The sequence below is a fragment of the Microcaecilia unicolor genome, chromosome 3 (genome assembly GCF_901765095.1).
Source record: "Microcaecilia unicolor chromosome 3, aMicUni1.1, whole genome shotgun sequence".
NCBI lineage: Eukaryota > Metazoa > Chordata > Amphibia > Gymnophiona > Siphonopidae > Microcaecilia > Microcaecilia unicolor.
The window spans coordinates 46071050-46098082 of NC_044033.1; the positions used below are offsets into that span (position 1 = coordinate 46071050).

General features: G+C 45.1%; 1 protein-coding gene across 1 annotated transcript in view; it reads right to left on the reverse strand.

Annotated features, from left to right (window-relative positions):
• Positions 1 to 5631: 5631 nt before the first annotated feature.
• LOC115465420 (multidrug resistance-associated protein 7-like) overlaps positions 5632 to 27033 on the reverse strand; it is a 181945-nt gene continuing 160543 nt past the window's right edge. The window contains 2 exon segments of the mRNA XM_030195872.1: positions 5632 to 5904; positions 18471 to 18583. Of these exon segments, the coding sequence (XP_030051732.1) occupies positions 5769 to 5904; positions 18471 to 18583 (249 nt within the window). The 3' untranslated portion in view covers positions 5632 to 5768.

Consider the following 27033-nt stretch of genomic DNA (forward strand, 5'->3'; position numbering starts at 1 on the left):
TGATATTCTTAAGCTTGGAAAATTCTGATCTAATCCTATAAAAATTTATGAAAGCCTGCATAGAACAAGGATAGCTCCAGGTCCTATACCTCACTGGGTGAGCAGGTCATGACAGCAGCATGGGGACACACACAGGGCCAGATGCACAAGGCTTACCTTGCTATTAATGTTTGCTTTAGACTGGTTCTAGCCAGTCTAAAGCAAACATTTAGGTAGCTAGGAATGCACAAAGGGGTTTTCCGTGGCTCTAATGTGTGCTGTTAGCAGCCATTGAGAACCCCATGCAAATATATTACAAGCTCATTAGTATTCTAATGAGCTCATTCATAATCAAATGTGTATTCCACGGGATGTGTGAATGAGAGTTTGCCGAAGCACAGGAACACTGAAATCCCACAAAAACAGACAGACAAACAAGAAAAGTATGAAGTAGACCAGGCTAGCCAGAAACAACGTGGAGACTTCTAATGATGATAAGACAGTGGCGTAGCCAAGGGTGGGCCAGGGCCCACCCACTTTGGGCTCAGGCCCACCCAGTAGCAGTACATCTATGATGTGGTTGGCAGGGATTGCCAAGCCCCACTAGCTGAAAACTCCCAACAACTGTCCCTCCTAGCAACTGATACATATTTCTCGCACCAGCCCCACCGCCTTCCCTCTGATGTATTCCCACCTATGCGGAAACAGGAAGTTGCTTCAGTGGGAAGGCTGTGGAGGCCAACATGAGCAGTGTGTATTAATTGCTTCTCGCTGCTGGTGAAAATCTGCTATTTAAAAGGTATGCGGGAGAGGGGGAGATGTTTGAGAGACCATATGGCATGCAGGCGAGAGGAGAGACCAAATCACCTGTGAGACTGGGTGGGGTTCTTCTGCCCACCCATCTTGGGCCTAGGCCCATCCAAAATTGGGTGTCTGGCTACACCCCTGTGATAAAATGTTTATTTCAGAGACTTGACACAGAATTGGTCTTGAAAAAGACCTTTGTGAGGCAAACGCAATGAAAGTAACTCACTCCCGACCCACACCCCCGCCCCTCCCTGTACCTCGGGCCTGCCTGGCACAAAATGGCAGCGCCCAGGCCCTGCCCAGTGCATTCTGGGATGCACTGGGCAGGGCTAAACACCATATAAGGAAAACAATTCCTTATATGGTGTTTAGCCCTGCCCAGTGCATCCCAGAATGCACTGAGCAGGGCCTGGCCACCGCCACCATATTATTCCAGGCAGGCCCAAGGTAGAAGGAGGGAGCTGTTGCTCCTGCCCTCCACCTTGTTGTAAGGTACATGGAGGGGTGGGGGGGTGGGTCGGGGGTGTGTGCCTACAGAGGGGAAAGGGCAGGGAAAACATTTTTAAAAGATTCCGGGATCACGGGGGGGGGGGGGGGGGGGGGGGGGGGGGAATGGACTCACAAACAGCGAAGATGCACAAAGGGGGATCTGTGCAGCTCATTTGCATGTGATCCCCTTTGTGCATTGCTGGCTGTTAGTGATTCACTAAATTTTAGCAAGGCAGCTGTATTTTAGGGCTGCCTTTGTGCATCAGGGCCACAGTTAGAAATGAAATATGGTATGTCAAATTAATTAACTGTTCACTCCAAAAGAATTTTGCCATTCCCTCATCCTCAGCCCACAGGTTGTGCTTTCCTTCCATTCAACGAGAAGCTCCTTGCATTCATTCATTGGGATTTATTAACTGCTTTTAGGAAGAGATTCAACTAAGGCCACTCATAACGGCCAGATGTTTTCATTTGCCAGCCACAGAAGGGCAGAAGTGGTGGTTGGATAAACAACAGCAAACACAGAAGAAAGCGGACCTCTGCAATGGAAAAACCAAGAAAAGAACACAGCGAAGGTGACAAGATGGATGACGCCAAACAAACTTCTACTGGACTCAGAAAAAAATTCACAGCAAGAGTTTATTCTTAAAAAAACTGGACTCGACATGAGTCATGTTTCGGCCGTTCAGGCCTGCCTCAGGAGTTCCTGTATGGCAAAGTGCTATTGGTTCTCATAAGGAGAGTCTTGTGCAAACACTGGATTTCTCTAACAACACCTAACAAGCTTACAGACTTATGCACAACCACTGTTGTAACTGAAAGCGAAACCAAAACATCCACTCTTGAAAGCTTTTTTTGAAGCAAGCAACATTTGTAGTAACAAACTCATACCTCGTGCCCTGGTCTTTGAGGGCTGCAGCGTGAGCTGTTGGGATGATCCCCACCCTACGTTTGCAACTTGCACAGGCTGGCGCGTTCCATTCATAAATGCAGCGATTCTCGGCTGCATTGTTGTTAGAGAAATCCAGTGTTTGCACAAGACTCTCCTTATGAGAACCAATAGCACTTTGCCAGCACTAACTGGACTGTAGTGAAATTCAGCAGTACTGACCAGTTAAGGACTACTGATTATCCATGCGTAGGCAGACACAAACGATTTAACCTCGATCCTCTGCTGCCTGGTTAAATCGCATTGAATATCGGGTGGTAAGTTACTATGTAGAGCAGCATCGCACCTCCTCTTCAGAAAGTCAAACAAGCAGGATTGTATGTTATCAGAATCCCTTAGTTCAGCCACATATGCATGACATGAACAGACCTTCACCTAATATAAAATAATGACCAACATAGCTCATCCAGTCTGCCCAGAAAGGCAAGGTAAGCAGGGTTTTGTCTTTAGGAATGTAGCTGAGGTCTGGTGCCGTCTACCCCCCTGTGAGGGAGTGGGTGCTACATGGGTGGGTTCCCATAGAATCCATCCCCCGCTTAAGCTGAGACACTTTAGAGTAGGTGGAGTTACACCTGCAGAGTCAGAGGAATGGGTCTCAGGCAAGAAGGTGGTTAAATGCCCTGAGGTAAAACAGATCAGGGAAGCCCTGAAGCAAGAAGTCTCCAAGGGAGCAGCAAGAGAGGTCTGAGGCAAGGAGCCACTAGAGAGCAGTCCCGAGAGAGGTCCTCCCAGCAACGATACAGGGATAGAGAAGGCTACAGTCCTAAGCAAAGAGGAATAGCCTGAGCCTAAGTGTTTCCCTGAAATGGGAAACAAAGTAAAGGCAGCCTCTAGAAGTTGGTTATATGTGTGGAAAGAAGACTACCAAGGTATGAGAGAACCTTGCAAATATTCAGAAAGTATATGAATTTGGTATGTGTCCAGAAGGGATGTTTGGGCCTGGCTAGGAGGCCGCCCCAATGAGTATTGACTGGGACTATATTGAGTAACAGCGAGAGACTACTTAAAAGGACTAAGCCTGTGATGTAAAAGAGTGGACTACAGCCTTTTTGGTGTACACAAATAAAGCACTGACTTTTTACCTGCAACCTGTGTAATGTGTTCCACATTTATATGAGGTCCTGCAGCTAGCTGTGAGCCATGCTAACACCCACCCCTATGCCTTTAAAAAAATATTTAAAGTGTAAATGTTATTTGTTTTATTGTGAATGGAAATGCTCTATACTTCTATTCCACCTTCATACCATATAGGGAACCTCTATGTTTATCCTATGTCTTTTTGAAGTCCGTCTCTGTTTCTGACTCCACCACCTCCCATGGAAGAGCACTCCAGGCATGGACCATTGTCTCTGTGAAAAAGTATTTCCTTGTGTTGTTTTTCAGTTTCCCTCCTAGCAATTTCATGTCTTCTAGTTCCACAGCCTCTCTACTTTCAGAAAAGGTTGTTTTGTTCCTTAATATCTTAAGAATATAAATGTCTATCATATCTCTCCTGTCCCTCCTCTCCTCCAGGATATACATATTCAAGTCTCTTCTCATACATCTTCTGACGTAGACCCCATACTGCTGTGGTTGTTTTCATTTGACTAGCTCTGGAGTCTTGGCAAGATTTGGCTTCCAGAACTGAACACAGTACTTCAAATGCTGATGTACCTCTAAAAATTGTTTCTGCTTTATGACCCTCTCTCTCTTTCTAGGGCCTGATATAATATTTTGTAATGCTGTACTTACATAGTCTTTGTGACTGGATTGCATGATGCATGTCTCCTGTGACGTCTGTGCCCTGAGCAGCCATCTCGTCCCTAAGAACAGCTGTGCATATAAGCACCAGCACACATTTTTGTAGAACACCATGATGAACGTGAAAGACCATTTAGCACAGGGGAAATGGGACATCCAGGTCATGATTTTCAAATTTTCTCCAGTATCTTATTAAAGATGCTGCCATATGCAGACCCTTTATCAGATAATAAAATATTTATCTAAGGAAGCACAGGTGTGCAGAGTTATTGGCCAGCACATACAGCCAGAGCATTGATCTCTGAAAACTACACATGCAGAAACAAATTGGCGTTGATTGTTGTGGAATAGGCACTTATACGTGTCTAGTACATGCCGGTGCTCACACAAACACACGTGACATTTTTAACACACTATACATTCAAGAGGAGCTAATTAAGGAGTGCAATTGCCCCCTCCATCACTGCTGCTGGCCCCAAGGATTAGGAAAGTGGTATTTATGTTTGCCTCGGGACAAGTGCAAGAGCCAGCACAGAAATTTCTAAAAATGAATGTGTATTTCCATTCTAAAATGAGGAACAACATGCATAAATAGCTCACCCTCCATTCTTTGAGAGCAAAGGCAAGGTAAGAGAAGGTAGAGAGAAAAAGGATGCAGCAGCAGACAGAGCAGCTGCAAGATACAGGGCAGCTGAGAGGAAACCAGCCCGGAGAAGCAGCAGACAGTGCAGTCACAGAGTATATCAGCCCATAGAAGCAGCAGACAGAGAAGTCACAGGATGCAGGGCAGCTGAGGGGAAACCGGTCTGTAGAAGCAGGAGATAGAGCCATTGTAGGGTGCAGGGAAGCCAGATGGAAACCAGCCCACAGAAGAGGCAGGCTGTTCAAACCCGGCCATGGGGACAGAGCACCAAATCTGCTGGCAACAGCCTTACTAGTTTTGGTAGCTGTCTGTAATAATCCAGCAGTCAGATCCTTCCCTTCCCATGCCTCACCACTAGACTATAAGTTAAGTACGAATCTTGTGTATTTATGCATCATGATGGTAGAGACTCAAGGAAGCAGATCTTGGGTGAGGAGCAACATCTTGAAAAAGTTAAAGTTTCTACAGCCTACAGCTAGATATATCTTTTTGCAGCAAAGTCAGGAATAACTGGGTAGACTGGAGAAGAAAAGTAGTCTATCTGCTTGGTTACTGTGTATGTCACTGTAAACACTGGTGGTCTCTGAAGTTTCATGTCAGGCCTGGGCAGTAACAAGGACTAAAGAGACAAACTGGCTGAGAGAAGGTAATACTGCATTGCCCTCCTTGGCTCCCGTGACTTCTGCTCAACCCTCATGTTCAGTGATCTTTTCATGGATGTGACAGAGGGCCTGGACACGGTTCCCTTCAATCTTGAAGATACACTTCTTTCTGAATATACTGTACAGTTCTCATGTCCAAAACAAGGCTTGTGAGCTAGCATTATTTAATCATTGTGATATTAAAAACACACACAGACATGCACAAACGGATAACATCTAATCTCAGGAGACAGGGACAATGATCACAGGAATCTTATCTCTCATGTGAAGAAGAGGATTTCACATCTGTTACAATGGAACCATCTACTGGCAGCCATTTTCCCCTAATATCTGAGAGGCAAAAGTAGCAAACAGACAGAATATATGGTGACAGACCTGATTTTAATAAAACTTTACATTTGGATAAAATCATTATTCATGTCACTGGACAAATAGACTCCTACAATGGAGTATGTCATTGCACCCCTAGAGATGGGAGGAAGGGCATGATCAAACCCTGTCACTGGTCCCCACTCTGGATAAGTCGATGAAAGGAGGACTCGGGACTGTTGCAAAGCACTTTGGGAGAGTCGAATTCCACCACTTTCCCAGCATTCATCACCAATACCCTGTCTGAGTCCATGATGGTGTTGAGCCTACACAGAGAAATGTACAATGGCATGTATTATGAGACTGCATAAATAGACTGGAGTTCTCTTTGATCCCAGTTCCTGATGAATCATTAAAGAGCTCTTAAGATTTACCCCTCCTGCAAATTAAGAGTAGCCACACATTCTTCCTTTCCAATGACAGCAGGGAGTTACTGATGAGCACAGGGCAAACTGCTGGTTTTGTCACTGACGGGTGATTTTCTAGCAGTCACTTTGCCTGGCCAGGACAAAATTCCCAGTCCCCTCAACTCATAACCTTGTGGTCATTTTCAAACTATTCTTTTCTGCAGTACACACGTCCACGGCAATAGTCAAAGCTGGCGGTGAGTATGTGCTTTTTAAACACCAAATGCAATAATTTTAAAAATACATATATTCAGTGCCTCTATATGAATAAGCAGCACCAGCACTGAATATATGTGGCGAGTGCTCACAGTTGATAGCAGAAGTTCCTTTGAATGTTGACCCAGTAGTTTTTTTTTTCTAAAACCAAAATCATCTCTTTCATTTTGAACTCTACCAAAACCCTCGCCCACCGTCTCATTCCCCCTTATCAGATTACTGCAATCTGTCCCCTCACAGGTCTCCCACTAAACTGTCTCTCCCCTTCAATCTGTTCATAATTCTGCTACATAACTTATTTTCTGCCAGTGCTGCTACACTCACATAACCCCTCTCCTCAAGCTTCTTCACTGACTTCCTACCCATTTCCACGCACAGTTTGACTGACTTACAAGTACGTCCATTCTGCAGCTTCTCATTACTTCTCCCTATATCACTCTCCAGGAACTCTGTCTGCGCTCGTCTCTACCATTTCAGACTCTGTGCTTTTCACCCTGTTGCACTATATGCCTGGAATACACTTTCTGTAGGGTTACCATATGGCTCCAGAAAAAGGAGGACATGTTGAGCGCCAGTCTGGGTGTTACTTCCATTGCTTTTAATGGAAGTAAAATCCACTTTCTGAGTCAGTGTGTCATGCTCCCTTCTCTGGTCTTATTCAAATCCAGTTTAAAATTCCATCTTTTAAACCCGAGCCTCTGGTTCTTCTGATCATAGCATTGTTGGTTTTAACCATTTACTTAATGAATTAAATGACTAAAATCTGTCTGTCCTGACTGGATTATAAACGCTATATAGCAGGAATTGTCTCAAGTGTATTTGTATGGAGCTTCACACATCTAGTAGCAATACAGAAATATTTAAGTTGTACTAATGGTAGAGTTCTAATCCCAGATGAAAACTGCCAATCTACCACCAATATTACTTATTTCTACAGCACTACTAGACGTACGCAGCGCTGTACACTTGAAAATGAAGAGACAGTCCCTGCTCAACAGAGTTTACAATCTAATCAGGACAGACAAGCAGGGCAAATAAGGAATAAGAGAATTACTAAGGTGTGAATGATAAAACTGAGTAGGAATGGAGATTACTTTCCTAGTCAAGCATTCCAGGTAATAGTGCAATTGATGATACTATCACAACTAGACTGTTGTAATGCAGCATATGTAGGATACAAAGAAAACATACTAAAATCATTGCAAACCATTCAAAACACAGCAGCGAGACTGATATTCAAAAAGTCGAAATACAAAAGAGCAACCCCACTGCTTGAAATGCTACACTGACTTCCAATCAAGGCAAGATTATTTTTCAAGACTAGCACCCTCATTTTCAAAATACAGTTCAGCATGTCTCTTGAACACATGCTAGATCTGATTGAACTATCCCCAAGAAATGCAAGTCCAGAAACCAGAGGTTCCTTCTTCATTTACCCAACTGCAGAAATATAATTTATAAAACCATTTACACAGATGGATTTAGTTATCTGGGCTCCAAATGGTGGAACTCAATACCCAAAGCCACAAGAAGCATTACTAACTATCTTCAATTCAGAAAAGAACTGAAGACCTACCTTTTCAAGAAATTAGGACATAAGTATTGCCATACTGGGACCATTCAAGCCCAGCATCCTGTTTCCAACGGTAGCCAATCCAGGTCACATGTACCTGGCAAGATCCCAAACGAGTACAATACATTTTATGCTGCTTATTCTAGAAATAAGCAGTGGATTTTCCCCAAGTCCATTTTAATAATGGTCTATGGACTTTTCCTTTAGGAAGCCATCCAACCCTTTTTTAAACCCCGCTAAGTTAACTGCTTTTAATACATTCCCTGGCAACGAATTCCAGAGTTTAATTATATGTTGAGTGAAGAAATATTTTCTCCGATTTGTTTTAAATTTACTACTTTGTAGTTTCATTGTGTGCTCCCTAGTCCTAGTATTTTTGGAAAGAGTAAACAAGTGATTCACATCTACCTGTTCCACTCCACTCATTAATTTATAGATCTCAATCATATCTCCCCTCAGCAGTTTGTTCTCCAAGCTGAAAAGCCCTAGCTGCTTTAGCCTTTCCGCATAGGGAAGTTGTCCCATCCCCTTTATCATTTTTGTTGCCCTTCTTTGTACCTTTTCTAATTCCACTATATCTTTTTTGAGATGTGGCGACAAGAATTGAATATAATATTCAAGGTGTGGTCACACCATGAAGCAATACAAAGGCATTATAACGTCCTCATTTTTGTTTTCCATTCCTTTCCTAATAATACCTAACATTCTATTTGATTTCTTAGCTGCTGCCGCACACTGAACAGAGGGTTTCAACGAATCATCAATGATGACGCCTAGATCCCTTTTCCTGGTCAGTAACTACTAATGTGGAACCTTGCATTATGTAACTATAATTCGCGTTCCTCTTTCCCACATGTATCACTTTGCACTTGCTCACATTAAATGTCATCTGCCATTTAGACGCCCAGTCTCCCGGTCTCGTAAGGTTCTCTTGTAATTTTTCAGAATCCTCTTGTGATTTAACAACTTTGAATAACTTTGTGTCATCAGCAAATTTAGGGTGGTGGACTTTGGTCCTGGGGAACTGAGGAACTGAGTTCGATTCCCGGCACAGGCAGCTCCTTGTGACTCTGGGCAAGTCACTTAACCCTCCATTGCCTGCCGCATTGAGCCTGCCATGAGTGGGAAAGCTCGGGGTACAAATGTAACAAAAATAAATAAATAAAAATAATTACCTCACTAGTTACTCCCATCTCTAGATCATTTATAAATATGTTAAAAAGCAGCAGTCTGAGCACAGACTCCTGGGGAGCCCCACTATCTACCCTTCTCCATTGATAATACTGACCATTTAATCCTACTCTCTGTTTTCTATCTTTTAACCAGTTTTTAATCCACAATAGGGCACTACCTCCTATCCCATGACTCTCCAATTTCCTTTGGAGTCTTTTATGAGGTACTTTGTCAAATGTCTTTTGAAAATCCAGATACACAATATCAACCGGCTCACCTTTATCCACATGTTTGTTCACCCCTTCAAAGAAATGTAATAGATTGGTGAGGCAAGATTTCCCTTCACTAAATCCATGTTGGCTTTTTCTCATTAATTCATGCTTTTGAATACACTCTGTAATTTTGTTCTTTATAATAGTCTCTACCATTTTGCTTGGCACCAACGTCAGGCTCACCAGTCTACAATTTCCCGAATCTCTTCTGGAAACTTTTCAAAAATCGGCATTACATTGGCCATCCTCCAATCATGCTTGATTTCAAAGATAAATTACATATTACTAACAATAGTTCCGCAAGTTCATTTTTCAATTTTATCAGTACTCTAGGATGAATACCATCTGGTCCAGATTTGCTATTCTTCAATTTGTCAAATTGTGCCATTACATCCTCCAGGTTTACAGAGATTTCATTCAGTTTCTCTGACTCATCAGCTTTAAATACCATTTCTACCACTAGTATCTCTCCCAAATCTTCCTCATTGAAGACTGAAGCAAAGAATTAATTTAATCTCTCCGCTATGGCTTTGTCTTCCCTGAGTGCCCCCTCTACCCCTTGGTCATCTAGCGGTCCAACCGATTCTTTTGCTAGCTTCTTGCTTTTAATATACCTAAAAAAAATTTTACTGTGTGTTTTTGCCTCCAACGCAATCTTTTTTCAAAGTCCCTCTTTGCCTTCCTTATCAGCACTTTGCATTTGACTTGCCATTCCTTATGTTGTTTCTTATTATTTTCAGTCTGTTCCTTCTTCCATTTTCAGAAGGATTTTCTTTTAGCTCTAATATATTCCGTGTATTAAAAAAAGGAGGAAGGAAGACCAAACGACAGCCAGCATGGTCAAAAAGTGAGGTGAAGGAAGTTATTTGGCCTGGGCTTCCAGGATGGTATTTTTGAACAGCATCCATGCCTGATGTAAATTTTTGACCTTTGCAGCTGCTCCTCTTTTTTTCACCGTTGTTCATACTATAACGATGTTCCACACCACTTTGTAACTGTAATAAGTCACTGTAACTTTGCATAACTGTAAATTGTAAGCCACATTGAACTGAAACTTGTTTTTGGATAATATGGGGATACAAGAATGAATGACTAAAAAAAAAAAAAAAAACCAGACATGGGTACTGAACAAGTGAATAGGGATTAGGAGTTAAAAACAGCATAAAAAAATGTGGGTTTTCAGCCTAGATTTGAAGACAGCTGCACTACAATCATTAGGTTCATTCCAGTTTTACTGGGATGAAAGGTAATAATTATTCCTAGTATTATTGTAGAAGCGATTCCCAACTCTACCATGTGCTGAAATCAGAGAGCTTCCTAGCATCCTGGAGCACTGTTGCCCTCTGCTGCCCATGTGGGGAACTGCATTTCTATATGACTATACAACCATTCTGAAGTTCTAGATAGGACACACTAGGGCACGAAGGAGGCAAGGTCTCAGTGTCCCATCAAAATATAGAATATAGGAGGAAATGACATCACTGGCCGAATGGCTTCTTAAGCCCATGGTTCTTCACTGACCCAGCAAAATTCCTGTACATCAGCTGCTCTAGCCTTTATTTTGGCACTTAAAATACCTGAATCTGCTTATCAACTATAAAGTCACATTAATCATGAGCAAGAAGAAACTGACAGACCTGTAAGATTATACCTACCAGGGGAGTAGTCAGTTGCGCTGCAAAGCAGACAACATGGCGACATCCCAGGCGGCATCAGGACCTTCCAATATACAATGACAAGTAAAGATGATATTTTACCACATATGGAAGAAATCAAGAGTTGGCTGAAAGAAATTAAAGCTGAAAATGCCGCCTCAAGGGCTGATTTAGCAGCTTTGGGATCAGACTTAAGGTCAAACATAGCAGACCTTTGTAATACACTGGAAGAAGTAGAGCAATGGGGTGAGGAGCAGGCTGAGCAAATCATAATGCCGGAGAAACAGAAAACTGCATATGCTCAACAACAGAGAGCTCAATAAAATTGAGGAACTGGAGAACAGAAACAGTAGAAGCAACCTGCGAATAAGGGGCATCCCCGAGAGTCCTGTTTTCCAGAATTGTAAAGAGTTATCAAAAACTCTCTGTGCAACTTCTAGCCCAGACTGGCACTGAGATGGCGCCACAGGACGATCGCTGGGAAATGCCCTAATAACCTTCCAAAAGACATAGTTATCATAATTTTAATATGAAGGATGCGGTTCTGGCAGCAGCGTGAAAATAGGATTTTTTTTTGTTACATTTGTACCCCGCGCTTTCCCACTCATGGCAGGCTCAATGCGGCTTACGTGGGGCAATGGAGGGTTAAGTGACTTGCCCAGAGTCACAAGGAGCTGCCTGTGCCTGAAGTGGGAATCGAACTCAGTTCATCAGTTCCCCAGGACCAAAGTCCACCACCCTAACCACTAGGCCACTCCTCCACTCACATGACATTGCTATCTTTGCTGATGTCTCCTCAAGAACGCTGCGCAGGAGGTACAAACTGAGAGACATAACAGAGAGCAAATCAGATAACGCTGATCCATTCTCTTCGGATTACAATTCTCTGTTAATGGAAAAAAATTTAGAGTGATGACAAAGAGAGGCTATACTCCTTGGGGTGGTGGGAAGAGGAGGAACTGGCTTGAGAATTGTTACTCAAGCCCGCTACCCAGTGGCGTAGCCAGACTGCCAATTTTGGATGGGCCTGAACCTAAAGTGGGTGGGCACAAACTTTTCTCTCTATTCCCCCTTCCCCAGCAAAATTTAGTCACACTAATCAGATGCATTTGTCACATAGGGGTAAAGTGCTGCTTTTCAGTGCATCAGGTTTCAGAAAATTTATTTAAAAGCCTAACACCCTTTTCAATGAGCTTTCAGAGGCCAAAACCTCCTGCCTCAGGTCAGCATAACGCTGTTATGGTATCCTCTCCTGACCTAAGGAAGGAAGTATTAGGAAACTTTATTAACACAGGTACCATATTACTTTATCCTAAATTAAAATAAAATTATGTTCTTTACCTTTGTTGTATGGCCATTTACTTTTTCTCATTGTGTTGCTCCCAGTCTCTAGATTCTGCTTTCCTTCGTCTTTCTCTTGCCAGGGTTTCCTGTCCATTCATCACCTATGGCTTTTCATCTTTTCCTCACCCTTGTTCGCCACATGCCCCTTCCTCTTATTCTACAGTCTTTCCCTACTCTGTCCTCTCCCTCTTTCCATCCAGCAGCTCCCCTCTTTCTTTTGCATCCAGCGTCTCCTTTTTCTCCCTACCCTTCCATCCAGTGTCTTCCCTCTTTCTCTCCTCATCCTTCCATCCATCTACCCTCTCTCCTGATCCTTCCATCTACTCTCTCTATCTCTCTACCCTTTTCTGTTCAGTCTCCCCTCTCTCTCTCTCTCCACATCCTTCCAGTCTCTCCCCTTTCTCTCTGCATCCTTCCATCCATCTCCCCTCTTTCTCTCCCTATCCTCCCATGTCCAGCGGCTCTCTCCCTTCCCTCCTGTCCCTTCTTCCTCTCCCTCCCATGTCCAGCAGCTCTCTCCCTTCCCTCCAGTCCCTTCTTCCTCTCCCTCCCATATCCAGTAGCTCTCTCCCTTCCCTCCAGTCCCTTCTTCCTCTCCCTCCCATATCCAGTAGCTCTCTCCCTTCCTTCCAGTCCCTTCTTCCTCTCCCTCCCATGTCCCAGCAACTCTCTCCCTTCCTTCCAGTCCCTTCTTCCTCTCCCTCCCATATCCAGTAGCTCTCTCCCTTCCTTCCAGTCCCTTCTTCCTCTCCCTCCCATGTCCCAGCAACTCTCTCCCTTCCTTCCAGTCCCTTCTTCCTCTCCCTCCCATGTCCCAGCAACTCTCTCCCTTCCTTCCAGTCCCTTCTTCCTCTCCCTCCCATGTCCCAGCAACTCTCTCCCTTCCCTCCAGCCCCTTCCTCCTCTCCCTCCCATGTCCCAGCAGCTCAGCCATTTTTCCTCCTGGTCCGCCCATCCGCATCCTTCGCGCTGTCTCTATCCCTTTTGTCCCACGGAGGCAGCGCTTCCTTCCTGCCCTGTCTTCTCCCGAAGCTCCGCTGCATCGGTCCCTCCCTGCAAGTAGAATCCTCCTTCGCCGGTTGCGCTGCGCTGCCATGCACATGGAGCTTCGCTCCTCCCCCTGCCGCATTCATCCGGCCCTAAACAGGAAGTGCATCACAGAGGGCCAGATAGACGCGGCAGGGGGAGGAGCGTAGCTGCGTGTGCAATGCAGCGCGACCGGCGAAGGAGGATTCTACTTGCAGGGAGGGACCGATGCAGCGGAGCTTCGGGAGAAGACAGGGCAGGAAGGAAGCGCTGCCTCCGTGGGACAAAAGGGATAGAGACAGCAATGCGGATGGGCAGGCCTGGAGGGAAAATGGGTGGGCCTGGGCCCGTCCAGGCCCACCCGTGGCTACGCCCCTGCCGCTACCACAGCTAAATGGCAATGACTTCTCTCAGGAAGAGGCAGTCTCTGATCACACCAGGAAGCACCTAGCAATGATCACCACATTCTTAAATAACTTTATTTAATTTTTGGCAGGTATCAATCTTATAAATTGGACTTACCAGTCTGAGTTTGTACTCAAGGTACATCAGGGAACTCTGATATGTGCTGGTGCTCTGCATTTAAGTTTACTCTTCTTTATTTACTCACTGAATGTGGTAACAGTTTTTGCAGTTTTGCTTTGTTTAAAGCTACCCTAACAAGTTGACTTGTGATACAAATTTTAATTTTGGATGTTTATAGTATATTTTAAGCATTAAGTACTATGAATGTTCTCCAGGCAATTAGAGGGAGTCAAGGAATTTCGCTGGGTTATAAGGTCCTTCCTCTGTACCTGATTCCTTTGCAGCGAGGCATGGGAATCAACTTTGAGTTTTCAGGTGGGAGGGGGGATAGTGAGGATAGGATTACTGTGTTCTGCCTTATAGATGGTGTCAATGACTCTGTGACCTACAGTGAAAATTATTTTCTTGATATTCATGGTTAATACTTCGGACATTAAGACTGATACTATCAATGCTAAAGGCTTAAATTCTCCCTTTAAGAGGAAAAGTTTAATTTGTGAAGCTTCTAGATTAGAAGCTAATCATCTGCTTAATACAAGAGACTCATTTTCATAAGTGGGATGAGAAACTACTAACCTCTAAGGCATTCTCAACTGACAAATTTGCTTCTCACCTCTTAAAAAAGACAGCACGGGTGGGTATAATGATTTCAGAAAGAATTCAAGCCACGATAATTGACCAAGTCTCTGATCCTCTTGGGAGATGTGGAGGGGCATAATCGAACGAAAACGTCTATCTCCATGGGCGTTTATCTCCGAGAACGGGTCCGTGAAGGGGTGGACCGAACCGTATTTTCGAAAAAAATAGACGTCCATGTTTTATTCGCCAATTTGTGAGCTGGGCGTTTTTGTTTTTCAGCGATAATGGAAAATGAAAGCGCCCAGCTCAAAAACGAATAAATCCAAGGCATTTGTTCGTGGGAGGGGCCAGGATTCGTAGTGCACTGGTCCCCCTCACATGCCAGGACACCAACCAGGCACCCTAGGGGGTACTTTTACAAAAACAAAAAAAAAGGTAAAAGAGCTCCCAGGTGCATAGCACCCTTCCCTTGTGTGTTGAGCCCCCCAAATCCCCCTCAAAACCCACTGCCCACAAGTCTACACCATTACTATAGCCCTAAGGGGTGAAGGGGGGCACCTACATGTGGGTACAGTGGGTTTGGGGGGGTTGGACGACTAAGCATTAAGCAGCACAGTTGTAACAGGTAGGGGGGGATGGGCCTGGGTCCACCTGCCTGAAGTCCACTGCACCCCCTAACAACTGCTCCAGGGACCTGCATACTGCTGCCAGGGAGGTGAGTATGACATTTGAGGGTGAAAATAAAAAGTTGTGAAACATCATTTTTTGTGGTGGGAGGGGGTTAGTGACCACTGGGGGAGTCAGGGGAGGTCATTCCCGATTCTCTCTGGGGGTAATCTGGTCATTTAGAGCACGTTTTGGGGCCTTATTCGTGAAAAAACAGGGTCCAGGAAAAGTGCCCTAAATTCTAGCTACAAACGCATACTTTTTTTCCATTATCGGCGAAAGGCGCCCATCTCTGTTCGGGTGATAACCATGCCCCAGTCCCGCCTTCACCACGCCTCCGACACGCCCCCGTCAACTTTGTACGCTTTTGCGATGGAGTGCAGTTGAAAACGTCCAAGTTTGGCTTTCGATTATACCGCGTTATTCGTTTTTGTGAGATAAACGTCCATCTCCCGATTTAGGTCGGAACTTGGGCGTTTTTCTCGTTCGATTATAAGCAGGATGGTGCACTACATGTTCACCACTGCTGTCTTGACTTTCATTTCATGCTGTTCTTGACCCACTCCAATCTGGCTTTCGCCCTCTTCATTCAATTGAAACTGCACTTACAAAAGTTTACAACAACCTGTTCCTGGCCAAATCCAATGGTCTCTATTCTATCCTCATCCTTCTCGATCTATCTGCCGCTTTTGACACCGTTGATCACAGCCTACTCCTTGATACTCTGTCTTTACTTGGATTCCAGGGCCCTGTTCTTTCTTGATTCTCCTCCTACCTCTCGTTTCGCACATTTAGTGTACACTCTGGTGGATCCTCTTCCACTTCTATCCCACTGACAATTGGTGTACCTCAAGGTTCTGTTCTCGGTCCTCTCTTGTTCTCCATCACACTTCTTCCCTTGGCTCTCTGATATCATCCCATGGCTTTTGATACCATCTCTACGCTGATGACTCCCAGATCTACCTCTCTACCCCCGAAATCTCAACCAGCATTCAGACCAAGGTTTCAACCTGCCTATCTGACATCGCTGCCTGGATGTCTCAACGTCATCTGAAACTTAACATGGCCAAGACCGAGCTTCTCATCTATCCCCCTAAGCCCAACTCTCCTCTCCCCCCTTTCTCTATTTCTGTCGATAGCACTCTCATTCTCCCTGTCTCTTTAGCTCGTAACCTTGGGGTCATCTTTGACTCCTCTCTCTCCTTCTCTGCTCACATTCAGCAGATTGCCAAAACCTGTCGTTTCTTTCTCTATAACATCAGCAAAATCCATCCCTTCATCTCTGAGCACTCTACCAGAACCCTTATCCACACTCTTATTACCTCTCGCCTAGATTACTGCAACCTGCTTCTCACCGGCCTCCCACTTAGCCATCTCTCTCCTCTTCAATCAGTCCAAAACTCTGCTGCGTGACTCATTTTCTGCCAAAGTCGCTATGCTCACATTAGCCCTCTCCTCAAGTCACTTCACTGGCTCCCCATCCGTTTTCGCATTCAATTCAAACTTCTCTTACTGACCTATAAGAGCATTCACTCTGCCGCTCCCCAATACCTCTCCACTCTTGTCTCTCCCTACGCTCCCCCCCCCCCCCTGGATACTCCGCTCTGTAGATAAATATCTCTTGTCTGTCCCCTTCTCCTCTACTGCTAATTCCAGACTCCATTCCTTTTATCTCGCTGCACTTCACGCTTGGAATAAACTTCCCGAGCCTGTGCGTCTAGCTCCGTCGTTGGCTGTTTTCAAGTCTAGGCTAAAAGCCCACCTCTTTGACACTGCTTTTGACTCCTAACCTCTACTCACTTGCCCTGTACCCCACCTCTTTAATTCCCTTACCTCGTAGTTGTTCTGTCTGTTTAACTGTCTTATTTAGATTGTGAGCTCATTGAGCAGGGACTGTCTTTTCATGTTTAATGTACAGCGCTGCGTATGCCTTGTGCCACTATTGAAGTGATACGTAGTAGTAGTAGTAGATGAGGGATTCTTTAAGGCAACTCTGGTCAAGTGCTACAGGCAAGTCAGGTTCTCAGGATACCCACAGTGAATATGCATGAGATAAATATGCATGCACTACCTCCACTGTATGCAAATCTATCTAATGCATATTTATTGAGGATATCCTGAAAACCTGACCTGCCTATCCCTGTATATATTAATTAGAAAATAATTTCTCTGTAAGGATCTGTAGCAATATGGCTTGTTTTGTTTGTCTAAACAGAAACAGAAAAAAAGCAACACTGGGCCTTCAGGATAGAGATAACGGTCATCCTTTAATCTGAAAATGACCCGACACGGGCCGTGTTTCAGCGTACAAATGCCTGCTTCAGGGGTTAGAATGGTTCTTATGTATTTAATATGGAACAATGGAAATGAACCATGAAGTTAGGGCATATTGCCCACTACGTTGTGATTGTCCTATTAATCAAACAGAATGCCGTCTGTGAAAAAAAATGCTCTTTCTTTTCCTTTCCCCAGAGTGAACGTTTTAGCCTTGGAAAGAGTAAAGCCTCTTTAAGATGTGAGTATAGAGAGAACCTAGCAAAGAGATTTAAACCACAGCAAGTAATCTAATGTATAATAATGCCTTCATGGTCTATACATTCCTTTCCATGTAGAGAGAGGGCTGGTCACCCTCGGGCCTACCAGGACACAGACAGATATCACTGTGAATAGTTCCAGGCAAGGAACTAATGAGGTACTGTTTTATTTTTGTGGAACTTGCCCATTACTGGCATGAGGGCTGAGTTTTCCATTAGTGATAAGCATGACGTACCCAATCACAGGTCAATTAACTGAGAGGCATGTACCTGCCGGGATGGAATTGCCAGGATAAAAATGTTCCAATATATTATTCTGGGTGGGTTGCATTACATCAGTACCGGTCATCAGTCTGTGAGCTCTAGTTATTAATAATTCCTTCTGTAATAAATATGTTGTTTTATATATCAGAATGTGACTGGCAATGGAAGGAGTTTATGTTACTGCTACTGAGGTGTTACCAGAATTTAAATATTTTTTTATGGTAAACTGTTAAAGTTCTTTATTCTCTCTGATTCTGTACCAGTGTTTTTCTGGTACAGTGATGATATAGTGTTTACATATCTTTCAGTGGCTGAGCTGTGCTACCTCATTGCACCATTCTGAATTGAGGCCTGCTGACATTTAGAACATCTCATCCAACCACAAGAAAGGAAAAACTTTCTTGATATAGATTGAGAGGTTGTAGGATTTCAATGTCATTATCATTCCCCATGGTCTGGTAAGAACATTCCCCAGGCCTATATTTTTCTGCAATCTGCCCACGTATAAGTTACAAGGGGTCCCGCAATAGCAACACTAGCAGGAACACACAAGAGGAAGACAACTTATTTACAAATACAATGAAGACTAAGAACTGACCTATGAGCAATTGTGAGTACAGTCTTATCAGCAAAGCGTTCACGAATTGTCTGCTGGAGAAGCCAGTCTGTCTTCTGGTCCACACTGGCTGTGGCTTCATCAATGCACAGAATCTGCAGGAGAAAGCAGCATAAAACATGAGATCTGGGAAAGGCAGGACAACAGACAAGGGGAAAATGACTTATGCCTTAAGGACCCCTAGGTATAAAAGCAAACAGTAAAGCCTGACTGAAACCAGGATCCTTAGTTTCTGCCAAAGCTGAATCTGTGACCGAAAGTGGCCGCCCGGTTTCAGCAGAAACTGAAGGCAGAAACAAAGCTACCCCAGACCTGGTGGCAGTTCCCTTCTCCCAAGCCCCCCCCCCCCCCCACCCCTTGACAGCAGCCCCCTCTCCTGGGTCTACCTTTTTGTTGGTGGATAGTGGGCTAAGGAGCATCCTCACTCATTCCTACTCCTGCGCATGCCCGGCTCCGAAAATGGTTTCTAGAACTTTTGGTAAAAGCCCCTACAGATGTTGCACCTTGTGCATAATGACAGAACCATATGTCAATGGCTGAGAATGTGGCTTCTACCGTGAACTGATCAAGAAAATATTCCACAGTGATGCAGTAAAATAATGAGATGCAATTCAAAGTGCACACAACTTGCACTCTAATCAGGGACAGCCTGCTGGACACGTGCACAAATGTTCTGCAATAAGGGTAGCTTCACTGTGCACATGTTTAAAGTAACATATACTAAACTCAATAACTCCCACTGCTTCTTGTAAAAAAAGGGGGAATGATAGAATGGTCACACAGTGTGACCACACTTATAACGTTGAAAATTTAAGGGGGGAAAAAAGCCTCAAGGTGCTTGGATCAAAACGACCTCACACCACCACTATTTCACATGTTTAAAGTGCCAGCACACATTTGCGTGTGAACTGGAATGTTGTTTGGCGCATAAATATTAGCCTCACAAAACTTTCTTGCACATAAAATTGTTGTGAGATTAATATTTCTGTGCAGATTATACACAGATGTGTACTGATACCTTTGTTTTCTTCACACGCAAACTTCTGCACAGTGAAGCTGCCGTTATCTCCTTGCACAGCTGTGCTTCCATTCTGTCTTTTAAAGTTGCCAAATACTTGCTATGGTTGCAGAAAAAAAAATCTGGTAGTAAATCCTCTCTACTAACTCTTCTACATACTGCCATGAACCTGACGGTGAATTTCTCCATGTTTACTTTTGTGAATTGTGGAGGAATACCTAATGGCCTTCTTACCATTCATTTTAATATACTGCGAACCCATGTGTACCAAGCAAGCTAACTGCTACAATAAACCCTTTCATGCGTCAGGTGGCCGGTAACGTGGCACATATACCTTGTGCTTCTACCAATGGTGGATTTTTGCTGTTTTCCTTCCTGCTTTCAGGAACGCCTCTGTCTCACTCTACTTTATATAAACTAAGTTTACACCTTTTCATCGGTAGCTCAAGGTGAGTAGGGATGGCTGAACCAATAGGCAAGCTATGCAGTTGCCTAGGTGACAGCTTCTGGGAGGCAACAAAGAATAGCTGCAGTTCACCAAAACAAAAGATCCTGACAGCCAGGAAACTCAAAACAATCATCAGTGTGTGCTTTTATCTGCAGAGATAGTGGGCAATTTTCATCCATTTGCCTAGGTGAATAGCTTTTGGAAACTGTTCTCTTTGGAGGTAACTTTATAAGGGTCTTTTCCACTTATGCGCAATTTTTCAGTGGTATTGATCTTATTTGCATAATTGGCCACAAAGTTGTGAAGGGCAATTCTAGTTTTCTTGATTTCCTTTGAAATCAAGAATTCCATGGAGCTTGGTGATAGCTGTAGTTCTGTTTAATCAAGTTACTTACCTGTGGAAGAAATTCTCTGAAGACAACAGGACATAAATCCTGAATCATAGATGATCACACTGACAAAGCCTGGCATGGGAAGCACTAACAACTTTTCTAGAATCTTTTGAGCAGGCCTACTATATACATGCACCTGTTCTGTCTGTTGCTCTCACAGAAGACCTCCACAGTCTATATTACTAACTAGAGGAGTACAGCTGCTTGGGGAGATGGGAAGATTTATCATTCCTCCTGTCCTCGGAGAACACTTGCCACAGGTAAGTATCATTGATTTCTCTGAGGACAAGGAAGACTGATAAATCCTCATTCATGAGACTCCTGTCACGGCTGCCGCTATTCCTGGATTCACCTCCTGCAGCATGGAAGACCGCGGCCCAGTCACGTGGCCAACTGAAGCTGATGCCCTTGCTTGGGGCCCGTGTGGCGGCAAGGGAACAGATGCCCTCCGGCCCACACACATCTTTATGGGGGAGTCAGCGACAAGCACCCCCGGATGATGTCACTTCTGGGCCCTACTTTAGCCAACCAGTGCCATTCCTCCTTGCCTTCGCAATGTTTCTCAGCATGCCTGCTGTGTGTTGCCCAGGCCTCAGTCCTGCCAAGCTCTAGTCCTGTCTCGTACCGACAAAGCCTTGTCCTGCCACATTCCAGCTGTTCCCGATCCAGTTCTAGTTAAATCCGTGGTGCTGCCAGTCTCCAGTTCCAGTTGCTCCTGCTCTAGTGCCAGCCAAGTTCAATACAGTCCCTTGTTGTAGCTGGTGTGCCGGCAGTCCTTGCTCCCGTTCAACCCTTCACTAGCTTCTCTGTGACTCATCTGCCATCGTCTGGGATTCCCTGGTCTTTGGGTCAGGGCCCTCACTACAGTCCAAAGGTTCACATCCAGGACAGTAACAACTCCCTAGCTACACGCTGCCTTCAACAGAAAAAGAGGAAAACAATGTAACAACTAGACCCACAACAGGAAGACACCGATTTCTTTTTGGTGCCAACAAGCCATTTTTCCTTTATTTATTTATTTATTTTTGTAAGGCTGCAGTGTAGAACTGAAAGTAAAGGGCCTACGGGAGATGAAGTTGGATTCTAAACCCCAGGGTACATTCTGGAGAACTGTCAGATCAAACCTACTGTCACATCAGGAGTCCTACACTTGACAATAGCGTGATGTGAATATACGGGCAGATGTTCATGTTAAAACTTTGCAAATATCATCTATGGAGGCTGACCTCAAGTGGGCTACCAACACAGCCTTAAGCTCTAACATTGTGATTCATTACATGACCTTTTAAAGCCTGGGCATAAGTGACAGACATACCAAAGTACAGGCTGACCGAATTTTGGTTTCATTTACAGTGCTGACCCCGGCCCAGGATCCTTTTTCTTTTTTTTTTTATATTTGTTTATTGGTTTTTCAAAAATAAACAACCTCTACTGATACAAGCTTCTGATAAACTTATTACATCAACTACATACAAACAATGCAGATCGTACAGCTCATATGCTCATTTCTTTTCCCCTTCAATTCTTCCCCTCTCCCTCCCCTCCCCCCCCCCCTCGGGTGTGCATCATCCTGCCTCATTCCACTCCTTTCCATTGTTCATATGCTTCCCATACTTTTTGAAACTTTTGAAGCTGACCTTTTCGCATTGCCGTCAACTTTGACATTTGATACAGGTGATGTAACCTGCCCATCACCACCTGCATGGCTGGAGTCTCCTGCTGCTTCCAGGCCCGAGCGAGCGCTAATTTTGCTGCTCCTAAGACATGGATGACCAGCTTGTGACTATGTATGGGGCTCTTGCTAGGTCTTACATGCAGAAGACAACTCTCTGCCGTTTTCGGATAGCTAATCTCAGTCATTTCCTTCACCCTGTCCATGATCTCCGTCCAGAATTTTTGAACCTTTGGGCATTCCCACCATATATGCCAAAATGTGCCTTTCCCTCCACAGTCCCTCCAGCAATTTGTCGACATTTGTGGGCAGAATTTCTGTAGTCTAACTGGGGTATAGTACCACCAGTATAAGATCTTATACCCATTCTCTGCCAGAGGCTGGGCAATGGAGGGCTTCAATAGGTGTCTATAGCTATGTGTCCACCACTCTTCCGTATAGTTACCCTGTAGTTCCTCCTCCCATTTTCTAGTATAGAATCCCAGTGGGGATGAGAGCAGAAGCAGAGCTCTATATATCCTCGTTATGCCACCCCTACCCCCTCCTTGTCTCATTGCCTTTTCCACCTCCGTCTCTGCCAACTCCAATTCATCCCTAGCTCTTTTAAGTATATAATTTCTGATGCAGTTATAATAAACTAAGTCCCTCTCCTCCAATCCGTACTCATCTTGCAACTCCTCAAATGACCTCATCTCTCCGTTGACCCAAATTTGCCCCAGTTGGTAAAGACCCCTCTTGGCCCAGATCTGAAATACCCTCTCCTCCCTCCCCAAGGGGAACCCTGGAGCATCTTGTATTGCCATCTGTTGGAAATATTCTCTTTCTGGGAAAGCCCGCTTTCTTAATTGAAGCCAGGTATGTAAGATGTGGCTCAAGCCCAACTGGACCCTCTCAATTATCTTTAAGAGTTCCTTTCTCGGTTTCCAGAGTGCGTCCCCTGTGTATCTAGTCCCCATCCATGCTCGCTCCCAGTGAAGCCACTTTTTGGTATTGGTCGGGTACCATTCTGCGCATACCCGCAGTTGCGCTGCCTGGTAGTAGAGAAAAAAATTTGGGACCCCCATGCCGCCTTTGTTCGGCCTTTGGTACATTACACTTCTTCGCACCCTGGGTGGCCGCTTCCTCCAAATATATGCAAAAACCTTTTTAGTCAACTGCTGGAAAAAGATACGCGGTATGGGAACTGGAAGCGCCATAAATAAATAAAGCAGCTTCGGCAGGAGCATCATTTTTACCGCATGTATTCTACCCAACCACGAAATCGTGAGGCCCTCCCACCTATCCAGTTCTTCAAAAGCTCCCTGACCTTCTTAGGGAAGTTTTCTTGATATAAAAGCTCTATTCTTGGGGTAATCATAGCCCCAAGATACCTTATTGCCCTCTCTGCCCATTTAAATGGGTATAATTTCTGCAATTCCTGGGCCTCCCTCTGCGGAACCGTAAGATTAAGTATTTCGGACTTAGTGGTATTAATTTTAAAGCCCGAGAGCTCCCCATACTGCAAGATCACTTCTGTAACCTGCTGTAGCGATTGTTTAGGCTGTGCCAAGGTCAGCAATACATCATCCGCAAACAGCATAATCTTGTGCTCCCTCTTACCTCTAACCACACCCCGTATACTCTTGTGTTCTCTAATCCTCTGTGCTAATGGTTCAATGGATATTGCAAACAGCAGGGGCGATACCGCACATCCCTGCCTCGTCCCCCTACCCAGCCCTATCGGCTCCGAATAAGCCCCATTTATCTTTATGATTGCCAGGGGATTAGTATAGAGCAAGCTGAACCATTTTAAGATTCTTCCCTCCAGTCCCATCTGCTTTAGGACCCCAAACAGAAAAGGCCACTCCACCCGGTCGAACGCTTTTTCAGCATCCACCGAGAGGAGTAGAACCGAGTCTGGCTCTTCATTAGCTTGCTGAATCACATGGAGCAGGCATCTAATATTGTCGAACGTCTGCCGGCCCTCTATGAAGCCCGCCTGATCCTCATGAACCACTCTCGGGAGTACCCTCTGCAGCCTTGCAGCCAGAATTTTAGTGAAAATTTTATAGTCCACATTTAATAGGGAAATGGGTCTATATGATCCACAGCATAGGGGATCCTTGTCCGGCTTTTGTATCAAGACTACCTCTGCCACCCTCCACGAGTAAGGCATTTCCCCCATGTTGTCAAATGCTGTGACTGCTTTTAACAATAATGGTGCTAACCACTTGGAGAACAGCTTATAGAAGCTCGCTGGGAATCCGTCAGGCCCAGGCGCCTTATTATTTGGCAAACTCGCGATTGCCCTTTCTATCTCCTCAAGCGTTATGGGGGAGGACAACTCCTCTACCTCCTTCTCCGATAGGCCTGGCATTTGTATCCCCTGTAGATATTGTGCAATCTCTTCCCTTGTGCCCCTCAGGTCCGACTTATATAGTTGGCCATAATAATCCCGAAACACTTCCTGTATCTCTTCTGTGCTGTTTACTAACAGACCTGATGCATTATATACCCCTGCAATATAATTTCTTTGGGTTTGCTTTTTCAATTTATTTGCTAATAGCCGGCCAGCTCTATTTCCAAATTCAAAATGCTCCTGCCGAACCCGCTGAAGCTGCCCTGCTATCTCCGTCATCTGGAGATCATTAAGCTGTGCTCGGAGTTGCTGCACTTCCTGCAATTTTTGCGTGTCGGACGGATCCTCTTTATGCTTTCTTTCACTGGCCTCCATGTTATTTCTAACTGCGTCCTCCTTCCCCCTATGATCCCTGACGATGTGTGCCTGCCATGCTATTATCTGACCCCTTAATACCGCTTTCATTCCCTCCCAAATACTGGTCGGATGGGCTTCTTCATTATCATTAAGCTCTATATATTCCTTTATGTACTTTTCCAATTCAGCTATATTCTGTGGCTCTAGGAGTAAGGCTTCGTTTAGCCTCCAATGGGGACGGCCTATAGGCCTTCTTCCCATCCTCAGCGTTAGCACCACCAGAGAGTGATCCGACCAACTACAGGGCTCGATAGTCACCCTTTCAACCTGCCTCCTCACCATCGCATCGCCCAGCCAATAGTCAATTCTCGAGTAGGTTTTGTGGAGGGGGGCATAATGGGTAAAATCTTTTTCAGTCCCATGCGTATCTCTCCATAAGTCAGTCAGCCCCCACCTTGCCAGCCAGGACTGGAAGGCTACTCTATCTCCCTGCGCGTATTTTGCCACCCCCCCTGAGTTATCTAGCTTCGGGTCCAGTGTCAAGTTCATGTCGCCCCCTATCACCAAATGACCTTTAGCATGCTTTTGTAAAATCCTCTCCAGTTCCTGCATAAATATCCTCTGATTCTCATTGGGTGCATATGTACATACCAGTGTGTAATATTCCTTATCAAGGGAGACCACCATCAATATATATCTGCCCGCTGTATCCCTGACCGTTGTATGCACCTGCCAGGGTAGGGACCGGGATAGAGCTATCAAGACTCCCCTCTTTTTCTGAACCTCTGTGGCTGATGCACATCTTATGTATGGGTACTGCTTATTATTCATTAAGTATTCATGGACTTTTCTAAGGTGGGTCTCCTGGAGAAACATTACATCGGCTTGCTGGCGTTGCATTTCCCTAAATACCTGCTTCCGTTTTTGCGGTGTATTCAAGCCCCGCACATTTATAGTCACACATTTAAGCATTGTATATATAGACAACTTCTTCAGTTATGAGCATCATTATAGCATATCTCAATATTAGCCACCCGTCTCTCCCACCCTTCTTCCCTCCCCCCCCCCTCCCCTCCTCCGCTCCTTTCCTTCTCCCTCCCCCCCTAGTCTCCCCTTCCCTCCCCCAAAACCTTAGCACCTTTACCATATTCTGGATGGTGCAACACGGAGGTGTTGTAACTCACTAGTACCCCTTCACATTTTTAGCTATTAATATCTTTAACTTAACTCTTATCTTGCTCCCTGTTTAAACCAATGTTCTATATTACCCTACTGCACCTTATAACCAACAATAACTTTCAACCAGGCCAGCTTGCCGCTCTCCAAGTCCACGGCACCTGGTAAACTCGCCACAAGGGCGCATACTGTTAAACAAGTGGGATCTTATCTCCCATTGTTGCCATGCAAAGTCAGGTGAGGCGTCCCGCTGACTTCTGGCGCTGTAGTCGACTCTGACCCACTCTTTGCCATCTGGGGTGGGCCCTGGGATCCGCTGCCATCGATGGGCGCTCCGCTGCCGAGGGTGTATCCATCTGATAGTCTCCTTGCAGTATTCTCTGCGCCTCTGCCAAGGTTTTGACCATGTGCTGTTTCCCATCCTTGTAGAATGCTAGTCCAAACGGATATCTCCAGCGATAACGAATATCCAGTTCTCGCAACTTTGCCGTTACCGGCTTCAACTCAGCCCTTCTCTTCAGGGTGGCAGCCGCCAAATCCTGGTATATTTCCACTCTATTGGTGTCCCATTTATAATCCTTTATTTGTCTTGCCGCTGCCATTACTCGCTCTTTCACTTTGAAGTCCTGGAAGCATGCTATAATATCTTTTGGTAAGTTCTTTCTATTAGCCCCCAGGGCCCGATGTGCTCTGTCCAAGTTTATTTTTTCTGGTGGAATCGGATCCTCCGTGTTCGCTAGAACATCGCTGGCAATTTGCTGGACCACTTGCTCACTATTTTGATACTTTGAAACCTCCGGCAAGCCCCGAATGCGGATGTTATGGCGCCTGCTCCTATTTTCCAGATCCTCCAGTTTTTCAGAGAGAAGCTGCTGCCCTATTCGCTCATCTGCGATCTGCCTCTCAAGGGAGCCCAGGGACTCCGAATGGTCATCTATTCGGCCTTCCGCCTCCTCCACCCGGTGTCCGAGCTCAGCTATCTCCCCTCTCAGGTCAGCCCCCAGCGTCGCCAGCTCTGACCTCATGGCTTTTAGATCCGATCGGATTTCCTGGATCCAAGCGCATAGCTCCGGCAGTCCGGCCCCCTCAGGCTCTCCCTGGGTCTGCGATGCGAACATGTCTCCCGATGGTTGCAATTCCGCAT